The 27,926-nt window shown below is 35.9% G+C and overlaps 1 protein-coding gene across 7 annotated transcripts in view; it reads right to left on the bottom strand.

Moving 5' to 3' along the window:
- The window catches only part of Snx25 (sorting nexin 25), a 122,492-nt gene that overhangs the window by 68,128 nt on the left and 26,438 nt on the right, over nt 1–27,926 (bottom strand). For 3 of the 7 annotated variants that reach the window (XM_074054854.1, XM_074054855.1, XM_074054857.1), the window contains exons 2-6: nt 18,479–18,563; nt 12,677–12,751; nt 9,195–9,411; nt 3,674–3,846; nt 2,350–2,536 (exon numbers count right to left, since the gene is read on the bottom strand). In XM_074054854.1, the coding sequence (XP_073910955.1) occupies nt 2,350–2,536; nt 3,674–3,846; nt 9,195–9,411; nt 12,677–12,751; nt 18,479–18,500 (674 nt within the window). In that variant the 5' untranslated portion in view covers nt 18,501–18,563. Of the gene's footprint in view, nt 1–2,349; nt 2,537–3,673; nt 3,847–9,194; nt 9,412–12,423; nt 12,561–12,676; nt 12,752–18,478; nt 18,564–27,926 lie in introns of those variants that run through there. The other 4 variants (XM_074054856.1, XM_020161545.2, XM_074054858.1 and 1 more) reach the window with 3 other exon arrangements.

Below are 27,926 nucleotides of genomic sequence, written 5' to 3' on the forward strand. Positions count from 1 at the left end.
GTCTCTTAAGTCTCTGAGTGCTCAACAGAGAGCCTTGCTTCCTAGCTAGGACTCCCAGTGTGCTATCCTTCAGTGTGGCCCCATTTATGAAATCAGGAGGAAGTGATCTTTGAGACAAGCTTAAATGCTCACACTGTTGTTCGTTGTTTGGTTCATCACATATTAGAGGGAGAAGGGAATAAGTAAACTCTGAATTTCTAGTGCAATCTCTGGTCACTCAAGGGATTGACAATGTCCCTACTGTGAATCAAGCCAGTTATTCAGTCATTCTGGGGCAGAAGATACCATGGCTTTATTGTTTAAAAGGCAGCTCTTGCTGAGTTACTTCTTTATCTACTAGATAATGAACTGCAGCATTCAAATAGTTCTGAGTATTTGGCTAATACATTTTGAAGAAGAAGAACTATTCTTATCAAGACTTATTCATTTTATAATACAGGAATTATGCTCAAATACAAAGTGACAGGTGGTGCTAGAGAACCAATAGTTGGCCATTCAAAATAATTCATTCTGATTAAAAAACTATCTTTTTGTTAACATTATTTAAACTATGTCACCAATATGCAGTCCTGGAATCCTCTGGCACACAAAATACTCATATATCAATCTAGAAGAACAATGAATATTGATTCATTTAATTTGCTACTAATGACTCTAGAGTGTTAGTTAGCTTAAACTTGCTTGGAGTAACCAAATGGTCCATGTCTGACTTTATTGTGGAAAGACTGTTTATCAAAGGAAAAATGCTTAGGAATTGAATGCACTCACAGTTTTCTTAGGAAGAAATTATAATTCTTCAGAGTAATCAGCATATGCTATTTTAGTCATACCATACACAGCACATATAGGAAGTAGGCATAGAAGTACCAGATAGCATACAGGAGTACATGTTTGAAATAATATCACTAGAATCAGAGTTTAGTGTGTGTGTGTGTGTAAATGTAGTGTTTTAGAGAGAAGAGGCAAAAGAAGTGTCACTATAAGCTCCATTTCTGTTTTTCAATTGTTTTCTAGAGTTAGGGTGTCACTACATATCACAGGCTGGCCTAGAACTTGCTATGTAGCCCAAGCTGGACTCAAACTTGTAATTCTCCTGCCTTAGCACTGGAATACAGATGTGTACCACCACGCTGTCATGGTGGGTAGGAATGCTCTTTGAGCGTGTATAACCTACAAGCCTTAGATGACAAGCACAGACTACTGGCTCTTGAGTTCTCTCTATTGGCTCCAGTGTCATACTTCTTAAAATGGAATTTCTAGATTCAGACATAAACAATCACAAATCTATAATACATAACTACCATTTAGTTCATTTAAGATTATGCATGAAAGGAGAAGTGTTAAGTAAAATATCCAGGTATTGTAACCCATAAAAATCAAACTACTTGGAGTGGGGTGTGTGACTCAAGTCGTAGAGCACCTTCGTAGGAAGCACAAGGCCCTGAGTTCAAACCCCCACTGCCACAAAAAATAATCAAACTGCTTGTTAAAGCCATACAAATGAACTCATTATTATCATTTGTGGGACCCAGATTACTATACGATTAACACTGTCCATATAGACAAAGTACCAATAACAATGCATGCCACTTAGATGGTGTATTTATTATTCAGATCAGAAAATTAAGCAGCATAAACCACTTAAATGTTAACACTACTTCAAAGGCAAATATGGCAGGTCTAACATTCTTAAATAGTAGCTATTTTACTTTTCCATCAGTGATTCACCAAAATTACTAATGAAAATCAAAACTGACATGCCAGACTTTCCTATTACCCCCATGCGTTATCACTTGAGAACATTAAAATGTAAAGGAAAGCAGAGAAACTGCCCAGAAAATGCACAAACGAGGCAATACTATATAACCGTACTGTATATGCACATATTACAAAAACCACACACTCACCCCTACAATATCTCAGAGAGATACAGTCCCTTACAAGAGTCTCATGAAATTTTCAAGTGTGATTTCTAAAAATAATTAGACCTATTCTCAGACCCAACCTCTGCATTTTCTAAGAAAATTAAAAAACACATCATCTCCTTCAAATACTTTTCTAAGGCAGGCATCTGAGCAGTTAAGGAAGTACTCCTATTGACCAAAGAACTTTCAATCTAACATGATGTAATTATTTGGAAAACCTAATACTTTGTGGGGAGGGATCATTCTTATTACACAGTTAAGGAGAAGCTGGATAAGTTTTGTTGTCACTAAATCGTAAAATTGATAGACTGCTTTTATTTCTGCTTCTCTGAAAACCACACATACATATATATATTTTTTGGCCTACCTTGGAATGGTATAATAATTAACAGCTATTGTTGTGCTATATTTAAGAACTAAATACCTTAGTTGCTTCAAGAAGTCCACATCAGAGTTGCTGTTGATAAGTTTGATGAACTCTTCATAAGAAGGGGCATATGTGTAGGCTCTCTTGTGATGTTCATTCATCTGTTCTCTGTACTCCAACTGGGCAAGCAGCATTTGGTTAATGTAATCTGGATTACTCAGTAACTCCACAACTGGCTTCAAGACTGAGGAAGGAGAAAAAAGCTCCACTGAAAAAGATACTCTTCTTCAACGGAACTGATTTAATATCACATAACTGAAACTACATTTGGGGAACATTTTTCAATCAGCCAAATGGGAAAAATTATTATAAGCAATTTAAATATTTAAAAATATGTATGCATGTACACACATGCATACATATAAAAGGTTGGCTATCCCTCTGGATGTACATATACAGCAACAATCAAGAAATCACTTTTAATAAGCAAGTGAAATATAAAGAAATAACAAAAAATCATTTGGAACCCAAGTTGCTAATGAAGCTATCTATCAAAATTAACTGCACTAATTTTTCTCCTTTTATTTCTTATATAAGGCTCATTATTTTTTGACCTGTTAGTCTGCTAAAAGATCAAAGTCAACATTCTCCCAACTGGTCAAAGCAGACCTCAGGGAAGACATTATTAAAAAGTCAGTAACATTATTACAAATCCATCCTACTAACTTTAGATTAAAAAGTTCCCCTTTTCTCTCTGGTTAGTTATATCAGCAGATAGGCACAGCTGGCTACTCCAGAGATAAATGATATTCAATCATCTTTCTTATGTGTTTGAGATTCTGAGATAGGGAAAAACTCCTTTAGGTTATATTTTTTTTCTATTTTCTTACCCTGACTGAACATTTTCCTAGATATAGATAACTTTTTTTCTAGGTTTCACATTCTGTTGTGGTATAGTACCTTTTTTATTTATTCCCAGTTTACAAAATTATATATAGGCACTACCAATGAATCTTACAGCAAAATAATTTAAGCAAATGCTAATCAGAGTTGTGTGTGACATATGTTCATATATATGAATACTTTCATTAATGCATATATTATTGGCCTGGATAAATTAAAAGCTATCCCAAGTGAATGATTCCCTGTAGAAAGTATACAACACAATGGATTGTACATTTGGCAATATGTCATATAAAAAACTATCATGTCTAGCCAAATGCTTGAACAACAATTAAACTTGGGATTTCTAGAATACTTTAATTCCCATGTATCTCAGAGTATACAAGGTCTGCACAGGTTTTTACAAAGTACAACCACAGTACACAGCACATTAGTTTACACACTTATCAAATTAGTAGTATTAATTTTATAAGTCTACCTTTTCTTGTGAGAATTTCTGCAAGCATTGTACGTAAGCTGACAGACTGGACATCCTTTGAGGGGAGAAGACAAAACACCAGAACCTGAGAACATGTTTGAAGGAATCTTACTTCATCATTTGAGTTCCTCAAGCATGTATGCAACACAAAAGGCCTTGGCTGTTCCTCATGTCTAAAAGAAATAAATGAAGAAAAGGAAAAGGAAGTAAAGAAATTTCTAGAAACAGTTCAGTTACGTGCCATCAGGTAAAAAAATATTTCAAATGGGGAACACTGGGGTTGAAACTCTGCCACTGACTTCCCAATACCAAAAATCAGTAATTTCCTTAGTCATAGAATAATCTGGAAAACTTGAACTAGAATAAATACAAATGTATAACTTTAGGGGTTTTAAATGACATCATGATAACTACCCTAAATAGCATCAAAAGTTATGACTAGATCCCAAGTCATAGCAATAATCCAAAAAGATATACCTATTTAACTAGACTTTTACATTTTTCTACATTATCTTTTTAAAAGTAATCTATAGCTTCACTTTGTGAAAACAAACAAAAAAACCAAGCCATACACCATTGTAATTGGCCACTTCTCCTGACTAGGAAATCCTAAGTCTATGAGTTATTTCTAGTGAGGAGAACTATAACTTGATGTTGTAAAATTTGATGACAAAAGCCCTCTGTAAGGCTCCCAGATATTTTCCAACTTTGCCATATACCTCTCTGTCAGCACTAATCCCACCCTAGGACCATTAATTTGAAGGGTCTGCATGAAGAGGAGAGGAGAGAACTTTCTATTCTTCTCTACTCCAACAGTATCTTGATGGCAGCCAAGAAAAGACTGGTATTCTCATTTTTCTAATATTATCTAGAGCAGAAGCAAAGGGTTAAAAGATTCTTGTATTAACTGGTGGTCAATACTGAGAAAATGCCATAAACAGAGGGGAGAAGCATACTAGGTACTACACAGGAAATGGAACAAATAAGAAAATGTATGTTGGTGCCCTTATGTCTGATGCCTCTCAGCGTGATTTCTTTTTGCACTGAAGACTAGAGCATGTACACTTAAAATATTTCCTCTTTGTCTTCTATAACAAGCTAGAGGAATTCTATCCTAATATGCAAAGCCAATAACACAAAAAAAGATTTTAAGAATAAGTTTTTATTCATACACTGATGTACACAGTTGATATTTCAATCAAATAAATATTACTCCTTAGCCTTGTTAAGCCCTTCTAAAGTAATTACTTCTTACTTTAAAATACATATTGTATGTATTTTTTGGGAGGTTGGTTAAAAGAAAGTCTACTTTTATAGAATATCAAAATCCCTCTCAAAGTACACAGTCCTTTGTCCATACCAATGGAAGGCAGACCCCCCCCCCCAAAAAAAAAAAGGCACTGGTCCTCAGAATGCCATAAAGTCCTTTGACTCCTGGATCTGAATTAGGGGAAAACCTGAGCCCTAGGCCAGAGGACTAGTCAAATAAGCTTGATCTGTGGAAAAACTTCCCAGGAAGACCTCCATAGAATCTCTGTGTGAACTCTGAGCAGAGTGAGTGGATAATCAGAGTGAGTGGATAATCCCTCTAGTGAGTGGATAATCAGGAACAGCTTTAGAAACCAAGAAAGGATCATGGGGCATATAGCTATGTGTGGTATGTAGTGAGCCTTCTGGTAGGCTGCATTATTACAGTCTTTATATCAGCCTTCTTCTATCACTGTGACTCAATCACTTACTTACTTGCAATATCTACTATACCTACTACTTACCTCTGGGTTCTCATTCCTTAAGTAAGCAAAAGGATATTACCTTTCATAAGTTTCATATGTACAATTTATTATTTAATCCTCCTACCTATACCCTATCATCACCACCTATCATCATTATCCATGAGAAAGTTAAAATCTGAATGGTTACATGAATAAAGTCATAGAGTCAATAAAAGGTAAAAATAACTCTATTTAAGCTACACCATAATGAGAGATTGCAAAGGGAAAAACATCAGAGAAGAAGGAAGAAAATACATGAATGGAAACATTTTTTCCTAAAACAGCATACCAGTACTTGACTGGCAAATAAAACACAAATTTTAAGAAGACTGTGAAATTAAAATATTAAATTAACAGGGATTTTCCTAAACCATGCTGAAACAAGACAGATGGGATAAAGGAAGAGGAAGTAGAGGCAAGATTTAAATGTGATCTGGACTGGCTTATAGCTGTAGCCCAATGACAGAATGGAAACAAACACAGGTTGTCTAGAAAGCTGTCTCCATACAATTGCCTGACAGTCAACCAGAGGATGTGCTGCTTTTATAAATGCAATTTATTATTCTTTCATCTGTTAGTGGCCAGTTCAATTGGTAGCTCCCCAGGCTACCAAAGTCATTTTGCAGTCAGGTAAAAGATTTCTAGGATGAAAGCACTGTTTATTTGGAGCAGGCAGATACAGATACAATCATCAAGCCTCAATTTGTTGTCTGCCAGTCTTGCTGTGTGATTTGTGTAAGATTACACACAGATAACACTAGATTTGTACAACATGATCATCTATATGCAAAACACCAATGACCTGTTGGCATTTTTCAAATACTGCATCAGAGAACAGTAATAGTTTTTCTTTTATGCTTTTGTTCTTTCTTTCTTTCTTTTTTAATTTTTATTTTATTCATATGTGCATACAATGTTTGGGTCATTTCTCCCCCCTGCTCCCACCCCCTCCCTTACCCCCCCTTACCCCCTCCCTCTCTCCCCCTACCCCCTCGCTACCTGACAGAAACTATTTTGCCCTTATCTCTAATTTTGTTGAAGAGAGAGTATAAGCAATAATAGGAAGGACCAAGGGTTTTTGCTGGTTGAGATAAGGATAGCTATACAGGGCATTGACTCACATTAATTTCCTGTGCGTGGGTGTTACCTTCTAGGTTAATTCTTTTTGATCTAACCTTTTCTCTAGTTCCTGGTCCCCTTCTCCTATTGGCCTCAGTTGCTTTAAATTTCTTTATTTTTTTAATCAACTACAGGTTTTAGGATTAGCCTTGTAAAATCTACCTTTGGCCTAAGAAAATCAGAAGCCCAAGGAGACAGCGCTTCTAATAGAGAATCAGTTCTCTGTTTCTATTATTCTGATGCTTTACTTATAACTTACCTTTATATAATCCTCAAAAACAGTAATTTCAGAAGCTATAAATGTCAAATGAAAAATAAATTCTTATGTTGAAATTGGGTAATCATACAGACATTAAAATTTGTCTACCACTTGCCCTTTGCACCTAAACTTTAAATCCACCATTTTAACTAGAATAAATAATGATTTAAAATACTATCCTCTACTGGAACGTAACTCCAATAATTTCAAGTGAGCTTCCACTGAATTCAAACAAGTCTTTGACAGTGTAAGTCAGACAGAACTATGGAAAACACAATTACTGTGTGCTCAAAGGGACAGGTAAATAATTTAAAAGACAGAAGCTAATGAGACTTCAAGGACGTGACCCAAGAATCTTGCTTCTCTCACTTTCCTTATTCACTCCCCCCACCTCACTGAAAGTTACTTTCACTACAAACAGCAGTTCTGAAAGGGTAGCCCAGAGACTTTGTGTCCCCAGGATCCTCTGAAGTTCTGTGAGGTTAAGACTATATTCCTGGTAATATAAAAATGTCATTTGTCTTTTTCACTTGCATTTCCACAAGTGCAGTATTTTCCACAGGCTATTTAATATATAATGATGCCATAACTTTGACTGCAAATGGAAATTGTACTATGCACTCTTGAACTTTAAAAACTTCTTGGTTTTAGTATCTAATATGGTAAATATTGATAGATATTATGAGTAGTTCTGGTAAATGTTTAACTTGTTCTCCATGGGGGAAAAAAAAATTCTGACTTAGAGTATTTACACAGTGTAAATGGCAGATTTCAAGCGAGTAATATGACCCCACTAAGCCCAAAGCTGGGAAGAGATCTGAACACTCAGCTCTAACATGCCAGTGCAAGTTGGTGCCAGCATGTCACTAGACCCCAGTAGCTTTTAAGGTCATAGAGGAATTTTGAGATTAAAAAAAAAAAATCCAAGAACCACTACTCCATAGTAATGTTTTTCAAAACACAGATCATGAATAAGAAGTAACACAATAAAACTGAGTTGGTCTCAAACAGCATTAAAAAAAGTATTAAAGAACAAAAAAAAAAAATCAAAGTTACCACAAGTAATAAAAAAGTACTGTCTTATGAAAGTATGTCATGATTTATTTTTATTTATTTATAATTTATTTATTGCAGGACAGAACCCAGGACCTTGTGCTTGTAGGCAAACACTCTACCAGTGAGCTATATTCCCAGTTGTGGGTCGCAATCTAAAATGCATACCTCACTTTGTGTCCAGTTAAAATGAAGACTGTAAAACACTGAGGGCAGTAAGCTGGAAAACAGTGAGCATGCAAAGGCTCTGGATTCTGGCGTCATAATCCTGATATGAGTAGATATGGGGAGAGAAGATAGTTCATAGGAAGAGATAATATACCTAAGAATGGGGACTTGCTACACAACCAGGTTCCATGCAAGGGCAGTATTATAGGACAAAATAGGGACTATTTTCTGATAAAATATAACAGAGCTTCTGAGAAGAGAATGTGAGTTATCACCTGTCCAATAAAAGATGCCAATACTTACTCCTTATATAAGTACTTCATCTCTTCTCTAAAAGTGAGAACAGGCCATGTTTACTCTAGGTCATCCCATTCCTACTCTATCCAAGTCCATATGGAAAGTGGCAAAAGGCTATTCATAGCAGCAAGACTACTTTTTACATACAAACTACAAGAGCTACAATTTATTATCCTTGTATTTATTCAAGAGTAAGACATACATTTAGGAACCTATTGGCAAACCTAAGAAAATAAGAATTTATTAGGGGAACAGAAATGGTTGTAAGTATTCTTCCAAAAGTAGGTTCTCACCTAATATGCACAAACAGACCTTTCGACATGGCAGTATCAGGGGCTAACAAGCCAATATATTAGTTATTTTTCACAATTAAACACAATGAAACAAATTCTCTATTTAGAGCCCCAAACTTCCAATATTAAGTTCTTTTAATAATCAGTTTTAGGATATTGTGATGCAGTTGAGCTCTTATTAGAGGAATCACAAAATGAAACATGAACTGTACTTCAATTTCTCTAAAATTTGTAAACTCATTAACACTGGTCATATTACAAAATAGTATGTTTAAAATTTTCTATCTTTAGGTACCATAAGTTCATCATGGTACAGGCTCAGTAAAATTCATCTCAATGTTTTAAGTTATCTATAAAATAAAACATTATCTATAGAGTAGTTCTCCTATTAGAAAGTTACCCCAAAATGTACTCTATTGGAACACTATTAATTATTTCTTCTCAAACTTTACAAGTTAAGTGACAGCAAGAGGCAGGATTTCTATATGGTTGTCTTGACTTTGAACCTTTACTCAAAATAAAAGTATGTGAAAGGGGACTGTGGACATTGTAACAGTTACCTGGCATTAGCAGCTTTCAGGTCACAGAAATGAGTGAGCAGAGTCCTTACAACATCATGGCAGACAACTTTAACAACATCCACATGACTGAGCCTGTGGCGCAGCTGTCTGGCAATCTCCCAAAAGTCTTCCAAGAGCAGATGGTAAAGCTGTCCCTCATCTCTGCTGAGGTTCCCATACCAGGAAAGGATGTAATCTCTATAACTGTAGTCAAACACTATCAGGAATAAACAAAGCAATGAGTAAATCGTAGATGAAAGAAGCAAACGCCAAGGCAGCCTTTTTACTGGAAACTGGCTGCCTGTTTAATATTCATTATTTAAAATATAAAGAGTAGAAAACAGAGCTCAAGAGAAGACAGATAATTTTTCTGAAATCTTTAAAAGATCCTCATCTAACTAAAATGTTTGGGTATAGAGATCATAGTCCTAGATTTATTTTAGTCAAATTTTTAAAATATTTGATCTCAAGGCCAATCTAATTAACACTCCTCCCCCCACAATAAAGCATCTTACATAGTGGCAACACATTTCCCGTAGCCTTGGATTGCCTCAAACTTCTCAACCACCACATAGGTCAAGGTCATGCTCTCTGGATCTCAATTCTGGGATGAAAGACACTTCTAAATTTATTCTATCTTAAGATGCTTTGCCTCAGCCCCTACAGCTAGTGGCTGCTCCCATAATCTGTTCGATCTTTACAGCTCTCTTTAACCCTTAGTCATTAATTTCATGTTACAAGATAATGATTCTGTCTACTTAACTTTTCCTATTCAGTTCCTGTGTGGTTTCCATCTACTAATAAGATGTCAACAATGTAGGAAGAATACAAGGCTCAGTATCTGTGGCTTATCACCTTCACTGGGATATTGTATCTAGTCTATTTTCTTAATTTGGGATTAGTTCTATGCCTTAAAATTAGAAAACTCTACTCCTAGACCAGTGTCATCTAACAGAAACACAAGAGCCATGTATATAATCTTAAATTTTCTAGTAGTCACATCAAAAAAGTAAAAAGAAACACATAGAAGTAACTTTAAAAGTATATTTCATTTCACACAATATATTTTAAATGTTATTTCAATATGCAATCAATACTTAAAATTCACTAGTTAAAAAGGAAATAGTTTGCATTTTTTTCAAACTAAACTTTGCTATCTTGTGGGGGTTTTTATACTTTCAGCAATCTCAAATTGGACCAGTCTCATCTTTGATACTTGATAGCCATGTATAGGACTCGTGGTTATCATGTTGGACAGCATAGCTCTAGACCACACAGAAAAAAAAACATGAAGTCAATGTGATCTTTGCAAGGACAAAGATTTTTGAAAAATAAAACAGTACCAGAGTATCCAGACACTGGAGGCTCACACCTATAATCCTAGCTACTTGAGAGGCTAAGATCAGTAGGATCATGGTTTGAGGCTAGCCCCAGCAAATAGTTCTCAAGACCGTATCTCCAAAATAATCAGAGCAAAATGGACTTGGATGTGTGTCTCAAGCAGCAAAGCGCCTCCTTTGCAAGTGTGAGGGCCTGAGTTCAAATCCAGTCCTACCAAAAGGAAAAAAAAAATGATACCAGGCTGAAGTGATGACACCCTCAAGTGCCCCAGGGAAGAAAATTTTTAACCACAGAATCCTGTCCCAGATCAAGGATACCAGGGTTATTATCTTTTTAAATCATTTTTTATTTCTCAAAGTTTTTCTTTTATCAAGTAATGTGTTTGAAAAACACTACTGGCTTAATTACTCTCTGACTTAATTTCAGATAACTAATTTATACTTATGCTTTTCTTTGCTTGTCTGTACACTACTTCATCCTCAGGAATACTAAGGAAGATAACTTGTGAACTGGTACATTTGGGAAATACAAGCACTTTTCCTTTTTGTTAAAATTATAACAGAAAATTAAGAACAGTTATAAAACACTTAATATCTTTAAGATAAAATCTTGTTCGGCATGCTAAAGGCTTATTGTGAAGAGCATATTACCTACAAGATGACCCATTTACATTTGTGAAGCACATATATATATAAATTAACACAACTCTAAAGTACTCCTCTGATAATACATTTTGGTTAGAAAATGATAAAAATGGAATATTGGCAAAAATTTGTCCAATATAATAAAAATACCTGTTAGGTACACATATATTTTCCATTAATAGCTCATCAGCACACTTCATGCTAAATATATAATTAAACATATGTAACTTCAAAACTATAATTCTAAATATATATTATATAACTCATTTACACAAATACACATGAACAAAATATTTTACATACCATATGGGTCCATTCAAGTAAACAAAGATATTTATAATCATAAAATTATTTTATGGCCAATATTAAGAGATAAACATAAATAATATACTTAACCTCAATGAGATATGAAAGAACACTAATTCTCACTCCCAGGCAAAGCATTTTTCTTCTAAAGAGACCTTAACAGCCAACAAAACTCAGGTGCTATCACCTGATGCTATTATCTTTCAAATGCATCTATTTTAGAAGAGCACCCAGGACTGCTCTCAAAGAAGTAGGTAGGTAAAAGGTAGCTGGAGATGACAGAGAATGGAATAATGGTTGGAACTCTAGTTAGGTTAATGAAAACATTTACAGTAACAAAGTAAAACTAGTGGTGAGAAAGATAAAGTTAAAAATGCAACTTACTATTAGTCTAGATAATGGGGTATTAGTTAATGGCTTCCTATAAATTTTCAAACAAGGAAAATGACTCAAGTGAAGTAAATAGTGTAAGAAAGCCCATGAAAGACATTGTTTTCTACCCTTGCATTCTACCAGAGCAATTCAGAGACATGATCTGCTCTGCTCGTGACATCTCTAAGGTATCATAAATGTCCCTGGTCTGGGTCTCCTAGAATAAAGAAATAGTTCTCCTTCAACCAGAAACTGGCTTAATGATAATGATAAAGGAAAACAGTAATTCCATTGTTTGTGGAAGTGATCTTTCATGGTCTGTGAAGTTTTTGTTGTTGTTGTTTGGTGCTGGGAAGTTTTTTGTTGTTGTTGTTTGGTGCTGGTGATTGAACCCAGTGCCTCGTGAATACTAAGTATGTGCTACTCCATCATTGAGCTATGGCTCCAATTCCGGTTTGTGCAGTTTTAAAATGCAATGGAAAGTCATCTTAAGGGAAGATCTGGGGTTATACATTTATGTTACGGACTAATCTGTTTATTCATTCAACAAAAAAAGGTATACATACTGCATGTCACTTGACAAAAAGTCATGAATTAGATGACTCCAGCCTAAAGAGATTAAAGAAATCAAGGCCTTTCGGTGCAAGCCCTGCTTCCTCTGTGTCACCATCTAATTCTCAGACAACTTAATGTCCTCTGGAACAGCCACAAAGGGAGCTGAGTTAAAAAAAAAAAAAATTACTACAGGTTCACCTTATCTAAGACTTGTCCCAAAGAAACTAAAAGTTCTGTTGCATTTAGACAATGAACTCACCGTACCTTCTGTTATCATGATCATTTTCAAGTTTGACCCTTTGCATAACGTAGACAACTTACTTACAGGAACATTTGCCACTGAAATTCAGAAAAGTATTAATAGGTTGGGGATTTCACTCAGTAATAGAACACCTGTCTAACATGCTTGAGGCCCTGGGTTTAATCCCTAGCATGGCAAAAAAAAAAAAAAAAATCAGAAAAGCATTAAGAGCCAATCAAAACTAACAGAAATATATTCACTTTGAAATATACACAAAACATTAGCTGCACTTGTGAAGACCACCATAAAAATTAGTAAAGGTAACAGCATTTCTAAGACATTTAGATAGTAACTTATAAGACAAAAGACTGAGACCAGAATTGACAATGCTACAAAAAGATAAAATCTTAGGAAGAATTAAATTTTCATTCAAGAACTTTCAATTTAACATTCAGGAAATTACTGAGCAAATAGCAAATACTCAATTATGGAATTAAATTATCTGGGCCATATTAGTGACACAAATCAGGGTAATCTAGTGATAATTAGGCAATAGAACTAATCAGATTTAACAGTAAATCAAAAAGACTTTTAGAAGTTATTTTTTTTTCCTCCCCTATCTTCTGTCTGCTTTCCAGGAAATATTACTTTAGAAGAAATATTTACAGGCCTCTGGTATAAAATGACAGCTGTTCTGATTGTTAAACACTCGGTTCATTCATACATCAGAACCTCCTCCAAAATATAGGTCTTATATTTTAAATTGGTTAACAAAATATAGTAATAATAATATGCTTTGAAACCCTCTTCCCAAGTGTACCATTTCACCTCCTGGTTAATAATGTGATCCCTACTGCTCCATATAAAGCCTAACTACATTATTTCCTCTGCATTTCTGACTGTCATTTCTTTCCTCTTGTAATTCAGTGTGCAAAGACAAATCCTAATTTACACCAAGTTACACACAAACACACTTTAGTGACAAAGACTCACATACTAACACGTAAAACATGAATACACGTATACACACGTCATGAATTTTACTAAACTCTTTGAATAAATGTATTTTAAATTATATATTCTGGAAGCAAGAAAATAAATAAACATAAAATGGCACAATAATATTATCTAGTTTAACTCCAGGATGGAATTTTAAAATAAATATTTAATAAGCACTTTGTATCAACTGAATCCAAATAGCTGTAGCCTTAATAAGTATACTGATATTTGTGCTTTGTGAACAACAAAGAAAGATTCAATTTTATCAACATTGAGTCTACTCTAGTTAGATGAATTCCAATTAAATATACAGGTGACAGGGTTTAGAAATATAAATTAAAATACTCTAGAGATGTAAATTATAATCACTATGGATTTTCTAAATGTATGAAACCTCTTAGTTTCTCAACAGTTTCTAGGTTGTAATTCACCACAAGTCTAAATAACCAATTTTTATTATAAATTAGTTACATCCTAAATGCACCCCCCCAACACCCTCTCCTTTCATCAGACCTCCTCCCACCTGGTTCCCCTCCCCAAACAGTCCTGTTTACACTCATGTCATTCTTCCCTGGCATTATCTCCTTTGGTCTGGATTGTGCATAAGAAAACATGTGGCATTTGTCTTTCTCAGTCTGGCTTATTTCGTTTAACATGATGATCTCTCATTCCATGAATTTTCTTGCAAGTGACATTTCATTCTTCTTTATGGCTGGATAATACCATTGTGTATATATCACATTTTCTATATCCACTCATCAGCTGATGGACACCTAGGCTGATTTCATACTTTTGCTATTGTGAATAGTGCTGCTATAAACTTGGGTGTGCAGGTATATGCTGACTTTGATTCCTTTGGATATATGCCCAGGACTGGTATAGCTGTATCATATGGTGATTCTGTTTTTAGTTTTTGAGGAACTTCCATACAGATTTTCATAATGGCTGTACTAATTTACATTGCCACCAACAAAGTATAAGAAGCCCTTATCCCTCTTCCCCTTACCCATGCCAGCATATGTTGTTTTCTTGATCACAGCCATTCTGACTGGAATGAGATGGAATCTCATTTTAATTTGCATTTCCTTTATGACTAAGGTTTCTGAACATTCCTTGATATATTTATTGGCTATTGTACTTATTTTGATAATTGTCTATTTAACCCATTTGCCCATTTATTAATTGGATTATCTGTTCTTTTGGTACTTAATTTTTGGAGCTCTTTATATACTCTGAATATTTGTTCTTTATCTGTTGAATAGTTGGCAATCATTTTCTCCCATTCTGTGGGTTGTCTCTTGATTCTGGTAGTTTGTTTCCTTTGCTGTGCAGAAGGTTTTAATTTGATGAAATCCCATTTGTCAATTCTTGATATTATATCCAAAGCAACTGAAATCTTACTCAGAAGGTTGTTGTCTACTCCCGTACCTTCAAGAGTTTTCCCTATGCTTTTGCTTAGCGGTTTCAAGTCATATGTAAAGGTCTCTGAACCATTTTGAACTGATTTTCACACAGGGTAAGAGACAGAGATGTGGTTTCAGTCTTCTACATGTGGATATCCAGTTTTTCCCAACATTGTTGAGGCTGTCTTTTTTCCAACATGTGTTCTTGACTCCGTTGCTGAAAATCAGATGGCTATAGCTATATAAGATTATTTCTGTATCATCTATTCTATTCCATTGGTGTACACGTCTGATTTTTGTGCCAGTACTAAGCTGTCTCTGTTACTGTGGTTCTATACAATATTATTATGATAGCTCCAGCAGCATTGCTCTCTTTACTCAGGATTGCTTTGGCTATCAGGGTCTTGTGTGATTCCATATGAATTTTAAGATTGAGTTTGCTATTTCTGTATAAAATGAATTGTGATTGTGCATGAAGCTGTAGATTGCTTTGGTAGTATAGTCATTTTCACAAATCAGTGTGCCAATCGATGAACATGGAAAGTCTTTCCACCTTCTAGAATCTTCAATTTCTTTCTTCAAAGTTTTGTAATTTTCATTTTAGAGGTGTGTGCACTCCTGAGTTAGGTTATTGCTAGGTATTTAGTTTCTGTTTTGAAGATATTGTGAACAAGATTCTTTTCCTGATTTCTTTCTCAGCCTGTTAGTAATGTATAGGAAAAACTACTGATCTTTGTATAGCAGACCCTTGGTATCTGCAGGTGTATGATTCCAAGAAAATCAGCACTGAGAGAAAAATACAACTGTTCAGGATGCATAGAGTTCTTTACTGTACTGCACATGATTGATTCATTTTTCCCCAAAATGCCACCCAACTTCCTCTAAAGACATGTCACCTTTGAACAAATCTAAAATTTTCACTTTATCACCTAAATTAAGCACATTTTATCTTGATATCCGAGCATCACCTGCTTTTTGGGAGGCATATTTTCACAAAATTAAGGGCAGAGAAATACTCAGCAGATCACACAATGATTTAAATGCAACTAACAAAAACAACAAGACTGACTTTCTTTGCATCAACTGTGCTGTACAATGTGCATGTGGGAAAGAATTTGGGATGTAAGGGCGAGCTGACTGCGACATCTGTCATCCCATTGATTGCCAGGGTTGATTCAGCTGATCTGGCTGGCTAGGTAGGTGTCCCCTTCCTCCCTCACCGCTCCACGTGCGTTCCTCACAAAGCTGCATGCTCAGTTGAAGAGGACGACCATCCCTAATAAAAGAGGACTGTTCTTTGGTCAAGGGAATACGAGTAGCTGTGCCCCCTGCTAGAACCTCCAAACAAGAACTCACAAAACTTTTTTTGATTATTTTTATTTACTGTGATTGGTCAAAACTGCAAATAGGGCTCTGTATGCTGATTATGTATTGTGCTATTTTGGTAAAAGTGTTTATCAGTTCTAAGAAGTTTTTGTATAGTCTTTAGTATAAATCACCAAATTTTTTAGAAGGTCATTCTAGTTTTCTTTTGTAATTGTTGATTAACAACTACTGACAAACTAGGTGTGGTAGAGAATGCCTATAATCCCAACATTCTGTGGTGGGAGCAGGAAGGTGGCAAGTTGGAGATCAGCCTGAGCTCTATTGTGAGATCATATCTCAAAACAAATAAACCAACAAACAAAAAAAAAATCACTGTCAATTTCATAAACTGTACTCTGATAATCAACTTTATAGCAGCCGATAGCCCTCCTTTTGGTAGATAATAAAATGTTCAACTTCCCTGAAAACCATCTTATGTAACACAAAGGGCAAGAAATTTGAAGATCAAAAATGTGGTTTATGGCAAGTGATCAAGAGGACTGCTATTCTAGGCCAGCTGGACCAAGACCGCATCTCAACAAATAAGCAAGGCATGGGTAGTATGTTCCTGTAATCCCAGCTATTGAAGAGGAGTAAGAGGATCATGGATCAAGGATGTTTATATGTATTTATGAAAACTACTGATTGTACACTTAAGATTTGTGCATTTCAAAGTATAGAAATTTTACCTCAAAAAATCTATTAAGAATATTCTTTAAAACCATGATTTGGAGATTATAAATAATAAAAGTCAAATTTTACATACAGTAAGTTTCAGAAAAGTTACTGTATTTTTAACCACTAAAATAATAGGAATATTTTAAAGTTTAATTATAGCCCACAGCTAGGCACCGATGGCTTACGCCTGTAATCCTAGCTACTCAGGAAGCAGAGATCAGAAGGACTGTGGTTCGAAGCCAGCCTGGGTAAATAGTTCTTTGAGGCCCTTCACAAAAAAAGTTCGAAAAAACCCCTCACAAAAAAGGGCTGGTAGAGTGGCTCAAGGTATAGGCCCTAATTCTAGCCCCAGTGCCACACACACACACACACACACACACACACACACACACACACTTTAAATTTCTGTAACTCCCACAACTTCAAACTGTTTCTGTACCTCTGCAGTTTCACCTTCACATTTTAGCATGCTGACTGCTGTGAACACCAAATAAAACATACTTGTTTATGTATCACTAACTCAGTTCTTTTAACTTATACCAAACACCACATACTCACCTAAACACTAAGACTTTTTTCTTGCAACTAAAATTGTCAGTATTTTCAGAAATCTGATTTAAAAAGATATTTTCAAACCTTAATTGGATCTTCAAAATATATTCCCTTTTAGAACAGGAGGGCAGAACAGGTCCTGCGTGTTAGGGTTGGTACCAGTGTGTGGGGGGAAGGGCATGGTAGGGAGACTATGGTGTAAATACTGTGCACACATGTTATGTAAATGGAAAAATGAGACCTGTTGAAACTATTCCAGGAATGGGGGGAGTAGGAGGGGATAAAGGAGAATGATGGAGGGGGTGAATTCAACTATGATATATTTGATATATTGTAAGAATTTCTGTAAAAGCTGCAATGCACCCCCCACCCAGCACAACAATAAAAAAAAAAGAAAGAAAAAAACCCAAAATATATTCCTTTTTCAAAACCTTAATATTTATGACACTTACGCATTCCACTTTCAGGACTATCCCACACTGCACCGCCCACCATTCCCCCTTGGGTCTTCTCAACACAATCCCCAACGCTCTTCTCTAGGTTAGATATACAAGAAAATAGTCTTTCCTGATACATATTTGAGAGAACAGAGAGCAGATCTGTGTTTCATATGGCCGAGAAATGTCTACTTGTCTGGTTAGCTCTATGTCATCTGGAAATCTCTACTCAATGTTTCAATCACTTCCATTCAGTCATCAAATACAAACTTAGGAAGAAAAGTATTAGTAATGCTACAGGAGGAAGGATAAATTTGCTAGAAGTCACAGTTTTCCTGTTAGCACACCAGTCTGTCTCTATTGTAATTATACAGTCTCATTTAACCCTTACCTTCTTTCAGAGCTTTGTCCATATTATGAGAAATGACTACCCTTCTAGACTGAGCTGTCTCATGTGAGTTTCCGCACACAGGATTCTGAAATGTAAGAGAGGAAAGGATAAAGATTATTGAATGAATACTTTACATATAAAAATAAACTCAAAGGGCTGGACACAGTGGTCATACCTATAATCTTTGCTACTTGGGAGGTAGAGATTGAGAAGATAATGGTTCAAGGCCACCCCCTGCAACAGTTCCTAAACCGCCTCCCCCAACCCAATAGCCAGGCACGGTGATATGTGTCTGTTATTCCAGGAAGATGACGTGAAAAGAGACCCTATCCCAAAAATAACTAAAGCAAAAAGGGCTGAGGGTATGGCTCAAGTGGTATAGTGCCTGCCCAGCAAGCACAAGGCCCCAAGTTCAAACCCCAGTACCACCACAAAAAAAAAAAAAAATGTATGATATGCCATCTAAACAAGAATTAAGGTAATAATTAACAGATTATTATATTCTTCTGGAAAAGTAGATTAGTGTTGGAGGTTAAAAATTTTTTGGAAAAAAAAAAAAGAATTAAGAAAGGATTTTTCCCTACCAAGTATCAGTATCTTACAGTGTAAGAATGGTAGGAGAGTATCTACACAACAGTAGAAAAGTAGAAAACAGATGTACCTATAATAGGAATTAAAAGTATAAGAAAAATTTGAAGCCAGGAGCCGATGGCTCATGTCTGTAATCCTAGCTACTCAGGAGGAAAAGATTAGGAAGATCAAGGTTTGAAGCCAGCCCTGGGGATATAGAAAATTCTCAACACATGAAAGGGCTGGTTGAGTGATTCAAGTGGTAGAGTGCCTGCCTGGCAAATGTGAGGAAAAATTTGAAATCAATGAAGAAAAGGACACACTGTTGCATAAATAATGGTGGGATAATTTTACATTCATGTGAGGAAAAAAAAAAGTAGCCTTATATTTTATAAATAATTTCAAATTGGTTGAGGAGTTAAATATTTTCTTAAACTAAAAAAGAAAAGAAAATATGGCAAAGCTGTTCACAATCTTGGGGTATTGAAGGTTTCTAAAATAAGGCACAAATTCCAAATGTTATAAAGGAAAACCAAAAGACAAATATGATTGTTTAAACTAGAAAATTCCTATTTGACCAAGATGCTATAAGCAAAATAATAAGCTAGGATACAATATATAAAACATGTAACAAAGGACTATTATATAATATCTATGTGTATATGTGTACATACACAAAAATAAGAAAAATATGAGAAAATCAATCAAAAGAGTCACTATAAAAGATAAAAAAATGGCCAATAAAAACCTGAAAATATATGCAATCTTTCTCTTGGAGAAATGCAAGCTGGAACAATGACACACCATCAGATTGCCAAAGGAGGGGAAAGATACATGTTGGCAATGAGTAGGGAAATAGTTGCTGTCATGTGTTTTTGGTGGAATGTTGATTTCTCCAAGCCTTTAAGAAGGAACTGAATCACAAATATTAGAAAGTTAAATGAGAAGGGCAGGTGGAGTGGCTTAAGTGGTATGGTAGGAGTGCCTGCTAGCAAGTAGTTCAAACCCCAGTACTATAAAAAAAGAGCTATCTTTTGATTCACCAATTCCACTCCTACAGAATATAGCCAACAGAAATACATACACATATGCAAAAAAGTATATATACAAAGAATTTCACTTATATGGGCAAAAATTAGAAATATCCAAGTGTAAATCAATAGTCAAACAGGGCTGAGGTCATACCTCAGTGATACAGGGCTTGTCTTGCACGTGCAAGACCCTGGCTTCAAACCCTGGCACAGCAAAAAAAAAAAAAAAAAAAAAAAGAGTTAAATAATAGCATGCTATTAAAAAGCAAGCTTTAGGAATGAATATATATTCACATATACATACACATACATACACACACACACACCATCAAGAAAAATTTTCCATCTTGAGAAAATGTTTAGAAGCTCAAACACAAAACTATTAAAAGTTCTTTCTTGGGGGGAGAAATGGCCCAAACAATGCATGCACATATGAATAAATGAATAAAGAAAAAAAAAGTTCTTCTAGGTGGGGCATAGAATTTTAACTTCTTACTCTCTATACATCTGTATAAAAGGAAGTAATGTTTTGAAAAACTAATTCTATAACTAATACTGCTTGGCATTTAAAAAATAACAAAAGGAGGGATTATATACACAATAATAATATCACTATCTAGCTGGTAAGACTAATTAAAGAAAAAAAATTAATTGATCACATACAAAGTGAACAAAAGCACGTAAATGTAACTGGGATCTACTCATTGGCATGGCAGAAAAATAACAGAATTTAAAAAAATCGGAAAGCAGCTTTTGTGGATGAGATATACCACAAGTGCTGGATCAGCATTATCATGTCACTGAGGAGATCTAAAGAGCTGAAACGACTCTGACTCTCATCCAACAAACAAACATGAGGAAGTCACTTCGTTCTCAACTATACCACACCAACACAGCTGCAATCAGTTCTGTGGCAGTAGGCCATCCAAGGAGAGAACTTCCAGTATTTGGTCCCATGCTACCCTTGGGCTGAGTGCCAAAAGTATCATCCCTGTTTGTGTTTGTTGTTATTAAAACAAACTAGCCATAGCTTTGAGATTTCTTAGTGGAAATACTTTGTTTGGCTTACGCCTATAATCCTAACTACTCAGGAGGCAGAGATCATGAGGATCGAGTTTCAAAGTTAGCCCAGAAAAATAGTTCATGAGACCCTATCTCGAAAAAAGCTCATCACAAAAACAGGGCTGGTGGAGTGGCTCAAGGTGTAAGCCCTGAGTTCAAACCCTAGTACCTGCTCCCCCAACAAAAAAAAGAGACCCTATCTTGAAAAAGACCTAACCAAAAACAGCTGGTGGAGTGGCTCAAGTGATAGAGCACCTGCCTAGCAAGTGTGAGGCCCTGAGTTCAAACCCCAGTACCATCAAAAAATGAAAAACCTTAAGATATATTAAGATATATGTATTGCACCTATGAAAGAACAGACATTCCTTTATGCTACAACTCAACAAACAGCATTCAACACTTTCCCAAGAGTTTAAAAAAAAAATCATATGGACAAAGCCATTTAGTACACTGAAAAACCCACTCTCACCATTTCAACTATTTTCTAGTCCCTTGGTAGCTCTCCATCAATTTATATGGTCAGATTTAATTCTAAATTTTTAATATAGTTCATTTAAAAAGATAGGAATTGTAAAATTGTAGTGCTTTTTATACATCAAGCAGATATTTAAACAACTTATGAGTTTTCTGGATAATCTTTGAATTAAACACTTTTAAGAGGACCATACCACCAATAAGGAATTTTAATCACAACTTACCTAGGCTTTGACAAGTTGTCTGGTATGGCTTCCAAAATATAGCTATAGTAGTTTTAGTGCCCAAGAGTAGATGATAAGACCAAAGCCAAACACTTAGTTGAGAAATCCCTGAATTTGGTTCTTAAAATGTAAGCTGTCTTAAAGGGCTGGAACAAAAACAGGTATGAGTGTCCCTGACACATAGTACAGTGTACCAACCTCGCATCTTGGTTTCCAGCCCTCAGTACTATTAGGGGGTGGTGGAGCCTTTGGGCACTGAAACCTTTAGGTGGTAGGATGGAAGGAAGTAAAAGGAAATGAGGTCACTGGAGGCATGCCCTAAAGGGACACTGGAACTCCAGCCCTTCCTATCTTCTGCTTCTCTTCCACACCCTTCCTGCCATGATGTTCTTCCTTGTCACAGGTCCAAAGGCAACAGGGGCAAGCAACCGTGGCTAAAACCTCTTAAACGTGAGCCACAACAATCCTTTTCTCCTTTAAGCTCATTTCCCTCAGCAACAGAACGCAGATTAAAATGCATGCACATATGAAATATATTCTGTGCATATGTGTACCTTACAGCTTCCGTCAAAACCTTCCATTTTAAAATTCCTCCTACTGTTTTTCTTCTCCCTACTTATGCGTCTACCCCCTCTTCCATGTGTCTGCATGTTTCTTTTATCTCTCCACTGGATACTTAGATGGCTACATCTGAATAAAGCCTTTGGTATCTTTAATTTAAAAGCTGAGAAGAAAGTCACAGGGTTTTTCCAGGGGCTGGGGCTAGGAGTAATTATTTAGTGAGTAGTTTCAGTTTTCCATTACACAGATGGTGATGATGGTTACACATTATGAATGCTGCATATGCTGACAAACTTTAAGGTAGTAAAATATATTATATTTAGGCAAATAAATAAAGGGGAGTCTAGCTTATGAGCATACAATTTTCTATTTTGGCTCTTTAAGCAAAAACTTTATTTTTTTAAATCTGATTTTCCATTTGGTTCTGGATTTCCTCCAGTCTACCTTTTAGGAGTCACTAGACTTTACTGTTAAGAAATTCTTATTCCTATCGCAACCCTACAGCCTGATGAGACTCTGTAAGGAGAACAAGGAAGACTAAAAAATAGAACACATGAGCCAAGGTGGGTGGTGGCACATGCCTGAAGTTCTAACTACTGGACAGGCTGGGGGGGAGGGTCATTTGAGCTCATATGTTTGAGAGCACCCTCGAGGAAAATAATGATACCTGGTATTAAAAGGAGAGGGAAAAAAAAAAGCCAGTTGCACATGGCTACAAATCCCAGTACTTAAGAGGCTAAGACAGGAGGATCATGACTTCAAGGCCAGCCTGGGCTATATACTGAGACCTTGTTTCAAAAAAGAAAACGGAAAACACCAAAACAGGAAAGTCCTGGGTCAAAAATAACTGGGTTACTATGCATGTAAATTTCTTTTTGCTTTTTTTTTTTTCTTCTTGGCACAGGGTCTCACTAAGTACTCTACGTACTCTCAGATAAGCTGGAATTCCCTATGTAGCCCAGACTGTCCTCAAACTCACAATCTTTCTGCCTTAGCTCCCAAATGCTGTGATTACAGGCATGCACAAGCACTCTCTACTTAAATTCCTTTTCAAGAATTTAGTATATAGGGAGCCTGAATCTCCTCATGTTGAAATGAATTTAAGCTAGCCACACACACTCTATTTCTTTTAGGAGGAAGGAAAAATGGAAGGAAGGAAAATGAAAATATAAACAAAATGTAAACATAAACAAATTCTCAAGCAACAACTGTCTTCATTCTCCTTCTATTTATAGGTTTAAGAAAAAGAAATTCCACAGGAAGACTTCCCCCAAAGACTTATTCTTCTATCGATCTTCATTCCTTAGGTAAAACCTACCTCTTCCCTGACAATCACTTTCCTAAAATGCTGAGTTTAGGAAAGGTAAAAATAAAATATGTGTACTTCTCCCACAGTCACAAAAGATAACTGGTAGAAATCTTTAATGTCCAATCCAGAAATTCAGACTTCACATGCAATCTGACCACTTCACTCTTGCGCTAAGATTTTAGTATTCATATCACAAAATTAACTCATAAATCTTTTGGTGAACCAGACAATTATTATGAAAAAAATATACCTTATTTTTTATTTAATTAAAATAAATAAAATAAGTCCTTATTTTAAGATTTAAAACTAACTCAAAATTACAAAGATCATTTTTAATCACTCAGTGAGTTCTCTGGAGGGAAATAATTAGAGATCTAACATGCAATTGTTGATTTTAAAAGCATTTTCCAAAGTCAGGCCAAAACCTAAAAGCTTTTCTCTAACATATGTAACTAGATCCTCAGCATCAAGAAGAACACATATCGCAGGCTGGCAGAGTGGTTCAAGTGGTAGAATGCTTGCTTTAGCAATCGTCAGGCACTGAATTCAAACCCCAGTATCAACCCTAAAGGAAAGGGAAGAAAGGGAGCAAAGGAAGAAAGGAAGGAGGGAGGGAGCAAGGGAGCAAGCATAGGAGGGAGGGAGGGAATGAGGTACTAGCAAGCCTAAGGCTCCAAGTTCAAACCCCAGAACCACAAAAACAGCAACAAAAAAGAACATATTGTATCAATAATACAATCCTGAATTACAATCAGCTTTTCAGTCGACAGCCATATTTCTCAATAACGAAATAACACCCAGAGAGAAACCATGCAAAGATTGGGCACTCTGACATTGTCAACTAGACGACCAGGAACTGTCTGGAATCTAGCCTACACATCCGCCTCACTGTCTACTGTCTGGAAAACGGCACTGTTCTCCGGGTGGCTTCCAAGCCAATCATGACTTGTAATTCCTCTCATGCCTGCTCAAATAAACACGTCTCTCCCCTTCATTATGTACACTTATAGTTTAAATGTTTTTCATTGTATTTCAGTTTATTTTTAAACGAAAAACAGTTGAATGTAGTTCAAGGGGTGATGGGTGTAATTTCCTGTATGGCAATTTAAATGACCATTTATCTTACAAAAGCAAACACAAACTGCCAATAATCATCATTCACCACATGGCTGTCACCAGGCTGAGTCTCTGCAAGTATTTTAGCATCTGACAATTCATTGGGATCCCATGACTGAGGTTCTCATTCTTAAAACTATGTTACTCTCAAACTGAGGCTCCCTTCAAAACAGTCATATTGTCATGGCCTCAAAAAATAATTTATTCAAAACCAAAGAAATGAAGAAACCAAGCCCTATCTGTCTTCAGGAGGATAAGAAGGGACAAAGAAATTTGAAATGGCATATAATTAGACTAAGACTCAGACAAAAGATGACATGAGCAAGAGAAGTCATCCTCAACATGGAGGCTGAGCAGCCCTGAAGAGAGCTGAGTGTGACAGAGCAAGAGAAAAAGAGCACAGGATCCAAAGACAAACAGGCCTAGGCTCTGCTGCTTACTCATAATCCACCTTTGGCCCCAGACACTTTACTGTCCAGTCTCTAAGTGGGGTTAATGTTCCTTAGAGGATTAAATAAAATTAGTGTCAGGGCTCCAAAAAAAAAGAAAAAGAAAGAAAGAAAAAAAGAAAAAAGAAAAAGACAATAGGGGCCTGGAAAAAGATAATAAATGCGTATGGAGTGGGATCAGACAACTGCACTGATACATGTTCTCATTTTTTTATTCCAACAAACTCAAGAATTTTAGATGACATCTCCAATTATTTTAATGTTATTCCAAACACTGGGCCAAACTGTTCAAGCCATGGGCATCTCGTCTGCCATGTTCACTCACATGAAGTTCTTGCAGAAAGCCTGGCATACAGCCACAGAATATAGTAGTCATGACTAATAAACTCAAATGTGATCTTAAGAACATTCACCATGTGGACGGATGACTAACGGATTGTAGAAGGACAGGGGTGGTGGAAATGAAAGCAAGATGGAAGGACAGGAAAGGTAAGCCACTAGAGTAATGGAGCACACCATTCTTTAAATATTTTTGCCTTTTTAAAAAATTTACTTTTATTATTGCTGTACTGGGAGTATACTGTGACATTTACAAAAGTTCTTACAATATATCATAGCTGAATTCACCCCTTCCATCGTTCTCCTTTGTCCTTCCCTCCCTCCACTCCTGGTTTCAACAGATCTCACTTTTCCATTGACATATATGTACACAATATTTCCACCACATTCACCCTCCTACACCCTTTCCTTATATCCTTCTCCCTCCCACTGGTAACAGCCCCCAGACAGGACCTGTGTTCTGTTTTTGTTAAAAAAAAAAAAAAAGACTTTTTTGTTAAGATCGCTATACAGAGTATTTCACTATAACGTTTCCATATATATAATATATATAATATATACATATGTATTTAAATAGATAGATAGATGTATTACAGCCCAAATTGGTTCATCCAATTTGGTTCCACTCTCTCCACTCTTATTCAACAAAGTCTTGGAATTCCTAGCCAGCACAACAGGACAGGAAAAAGAAATAAAAGGAAATCAAATAAGAAAGGAAAAAGTCAAATTATCCCTATACACAGATAACATGATCTCTATACCTAAAAGACCTAGAAAGAACTGCACCAAAAAACTCCTAAACATCATAAACACCTTCAGCAAAGTAGCAGGACAAAAAATCAATTTACAAAAATCAGTAGCCTTTCTATATGGCAACAATGAACAGACTGAGAAAGAATCCAGGAAAACAATTCCATTTACAGTAAGCCTCAAAGAAAATAAAACACCTAGGAATAAACTTAACAAGGGAAAGACCTCTACAATAAACTATAAGCGCTAAAGAAAGAAATCAAAGAAGACTACAGAAGATGGAAAGATCTCCCATGCTCATAGATTGCATGTAGAATCAATATTGTGAAAATGGCAATATTACCAAAAGTAACATGCATGTTTAATGCAATCCCTATCAAAATTCCAATGACACTCATCACAGAAACTGAAAAAATCAACCCTAAAGTTCATTTGGAATCATGGAAGACCACAAATAGCCAAGGAAATACTGAGCAAAAAGAGCAACGCTGGAGGTGTTACAATACCTAACTTCAAACTATACTACAGAGCCATAGCAATAAAAACAGCATGGTACTGGCACAAAAACAAGACATGAAGAACAGACAGAATAAAAGACCCAGATATGAATCCATGCAGTTATGCCCATCTGATTTTTGACAGATGCCCAAATATATGATGGAGAAAAGATAGCCTCTTCAACAAATGTTTCTGGGAAAACTGGCTATCTGCATGCAAAAAACTGAAACTAGATCCATGTCTTCCACCTGTATAAGTATCAGCTAAAGTGGATTAAAACCTTAATGTAAGACCTGAAACTCTGAAGGTAGTGCAGGAAAGAGCAGGACAAACACTGGAATCAATAGGCATAGGCAATGACTTCCTTAATAGAACTCAAAAGGCTCAGCAAGAGAAATGATTGACAAATGGGACTACATGAAATTAAAAAGCTTCTGCACAACAAAAGAAATGGTCACCAGATTGAATAGGGAGCCCACAGGATGGGAGAAAATCTTTGCCAACTACATATTTGACAAGGGACTGATAACCAGAATACACAGGGACCTCAAAAAACTAAACTCCCCAAAAAAACAATGACCCAATGAAGAAATGAGCAAATGAACTAAACAGTTTTTTTCAAAGGAAGACGTCCAAATGACCAAAAAACACATGAAGAAATGCTCAGCATCCCTGGCCATAAAGGAAATTTTAATCAAAACAACATTAAGATTCTACCTCCCTCTTATTAGAATGGCTATTGTCAAGAACACAAACAATAATTTTGCCTTTGAGGCTAGGCTTTCTCGAGGAAAGTACACTGTTCCTGGAGATGCTCTACTGGGCCTGGGCCTTTACGCTTCCTATTACTGGTCAAGTATTTAAGCATCCAAGCAAAAGCACCTTTGACAGAAACCAGAACTGCTCTATGATGCTTAATCATGAGCTACAGAATACCTTGGTTTTCCTATCAATAAAAGAAAACTGTGAAACACACATACTAAGAAGAGTTTTGTACTGACAGGAAAGGAGTGGTTAGAAAAGGAATGGTATTTCCATTCCACCCACACTCACACACTTTTTTTT

The sequence above is a fragment of the Castor canadensis genome, chromosome 14, assembly GCF_047511655.1.
Source record: "Castor canadensis chromosome 14, mCasCan1.hap1v2, whole genome shotgun sequence".
NCBI lineage: Eukaryota > Metazoa > Chordata > Mammalia > Rodentia > Castoridae > Castor > Castor canadensis.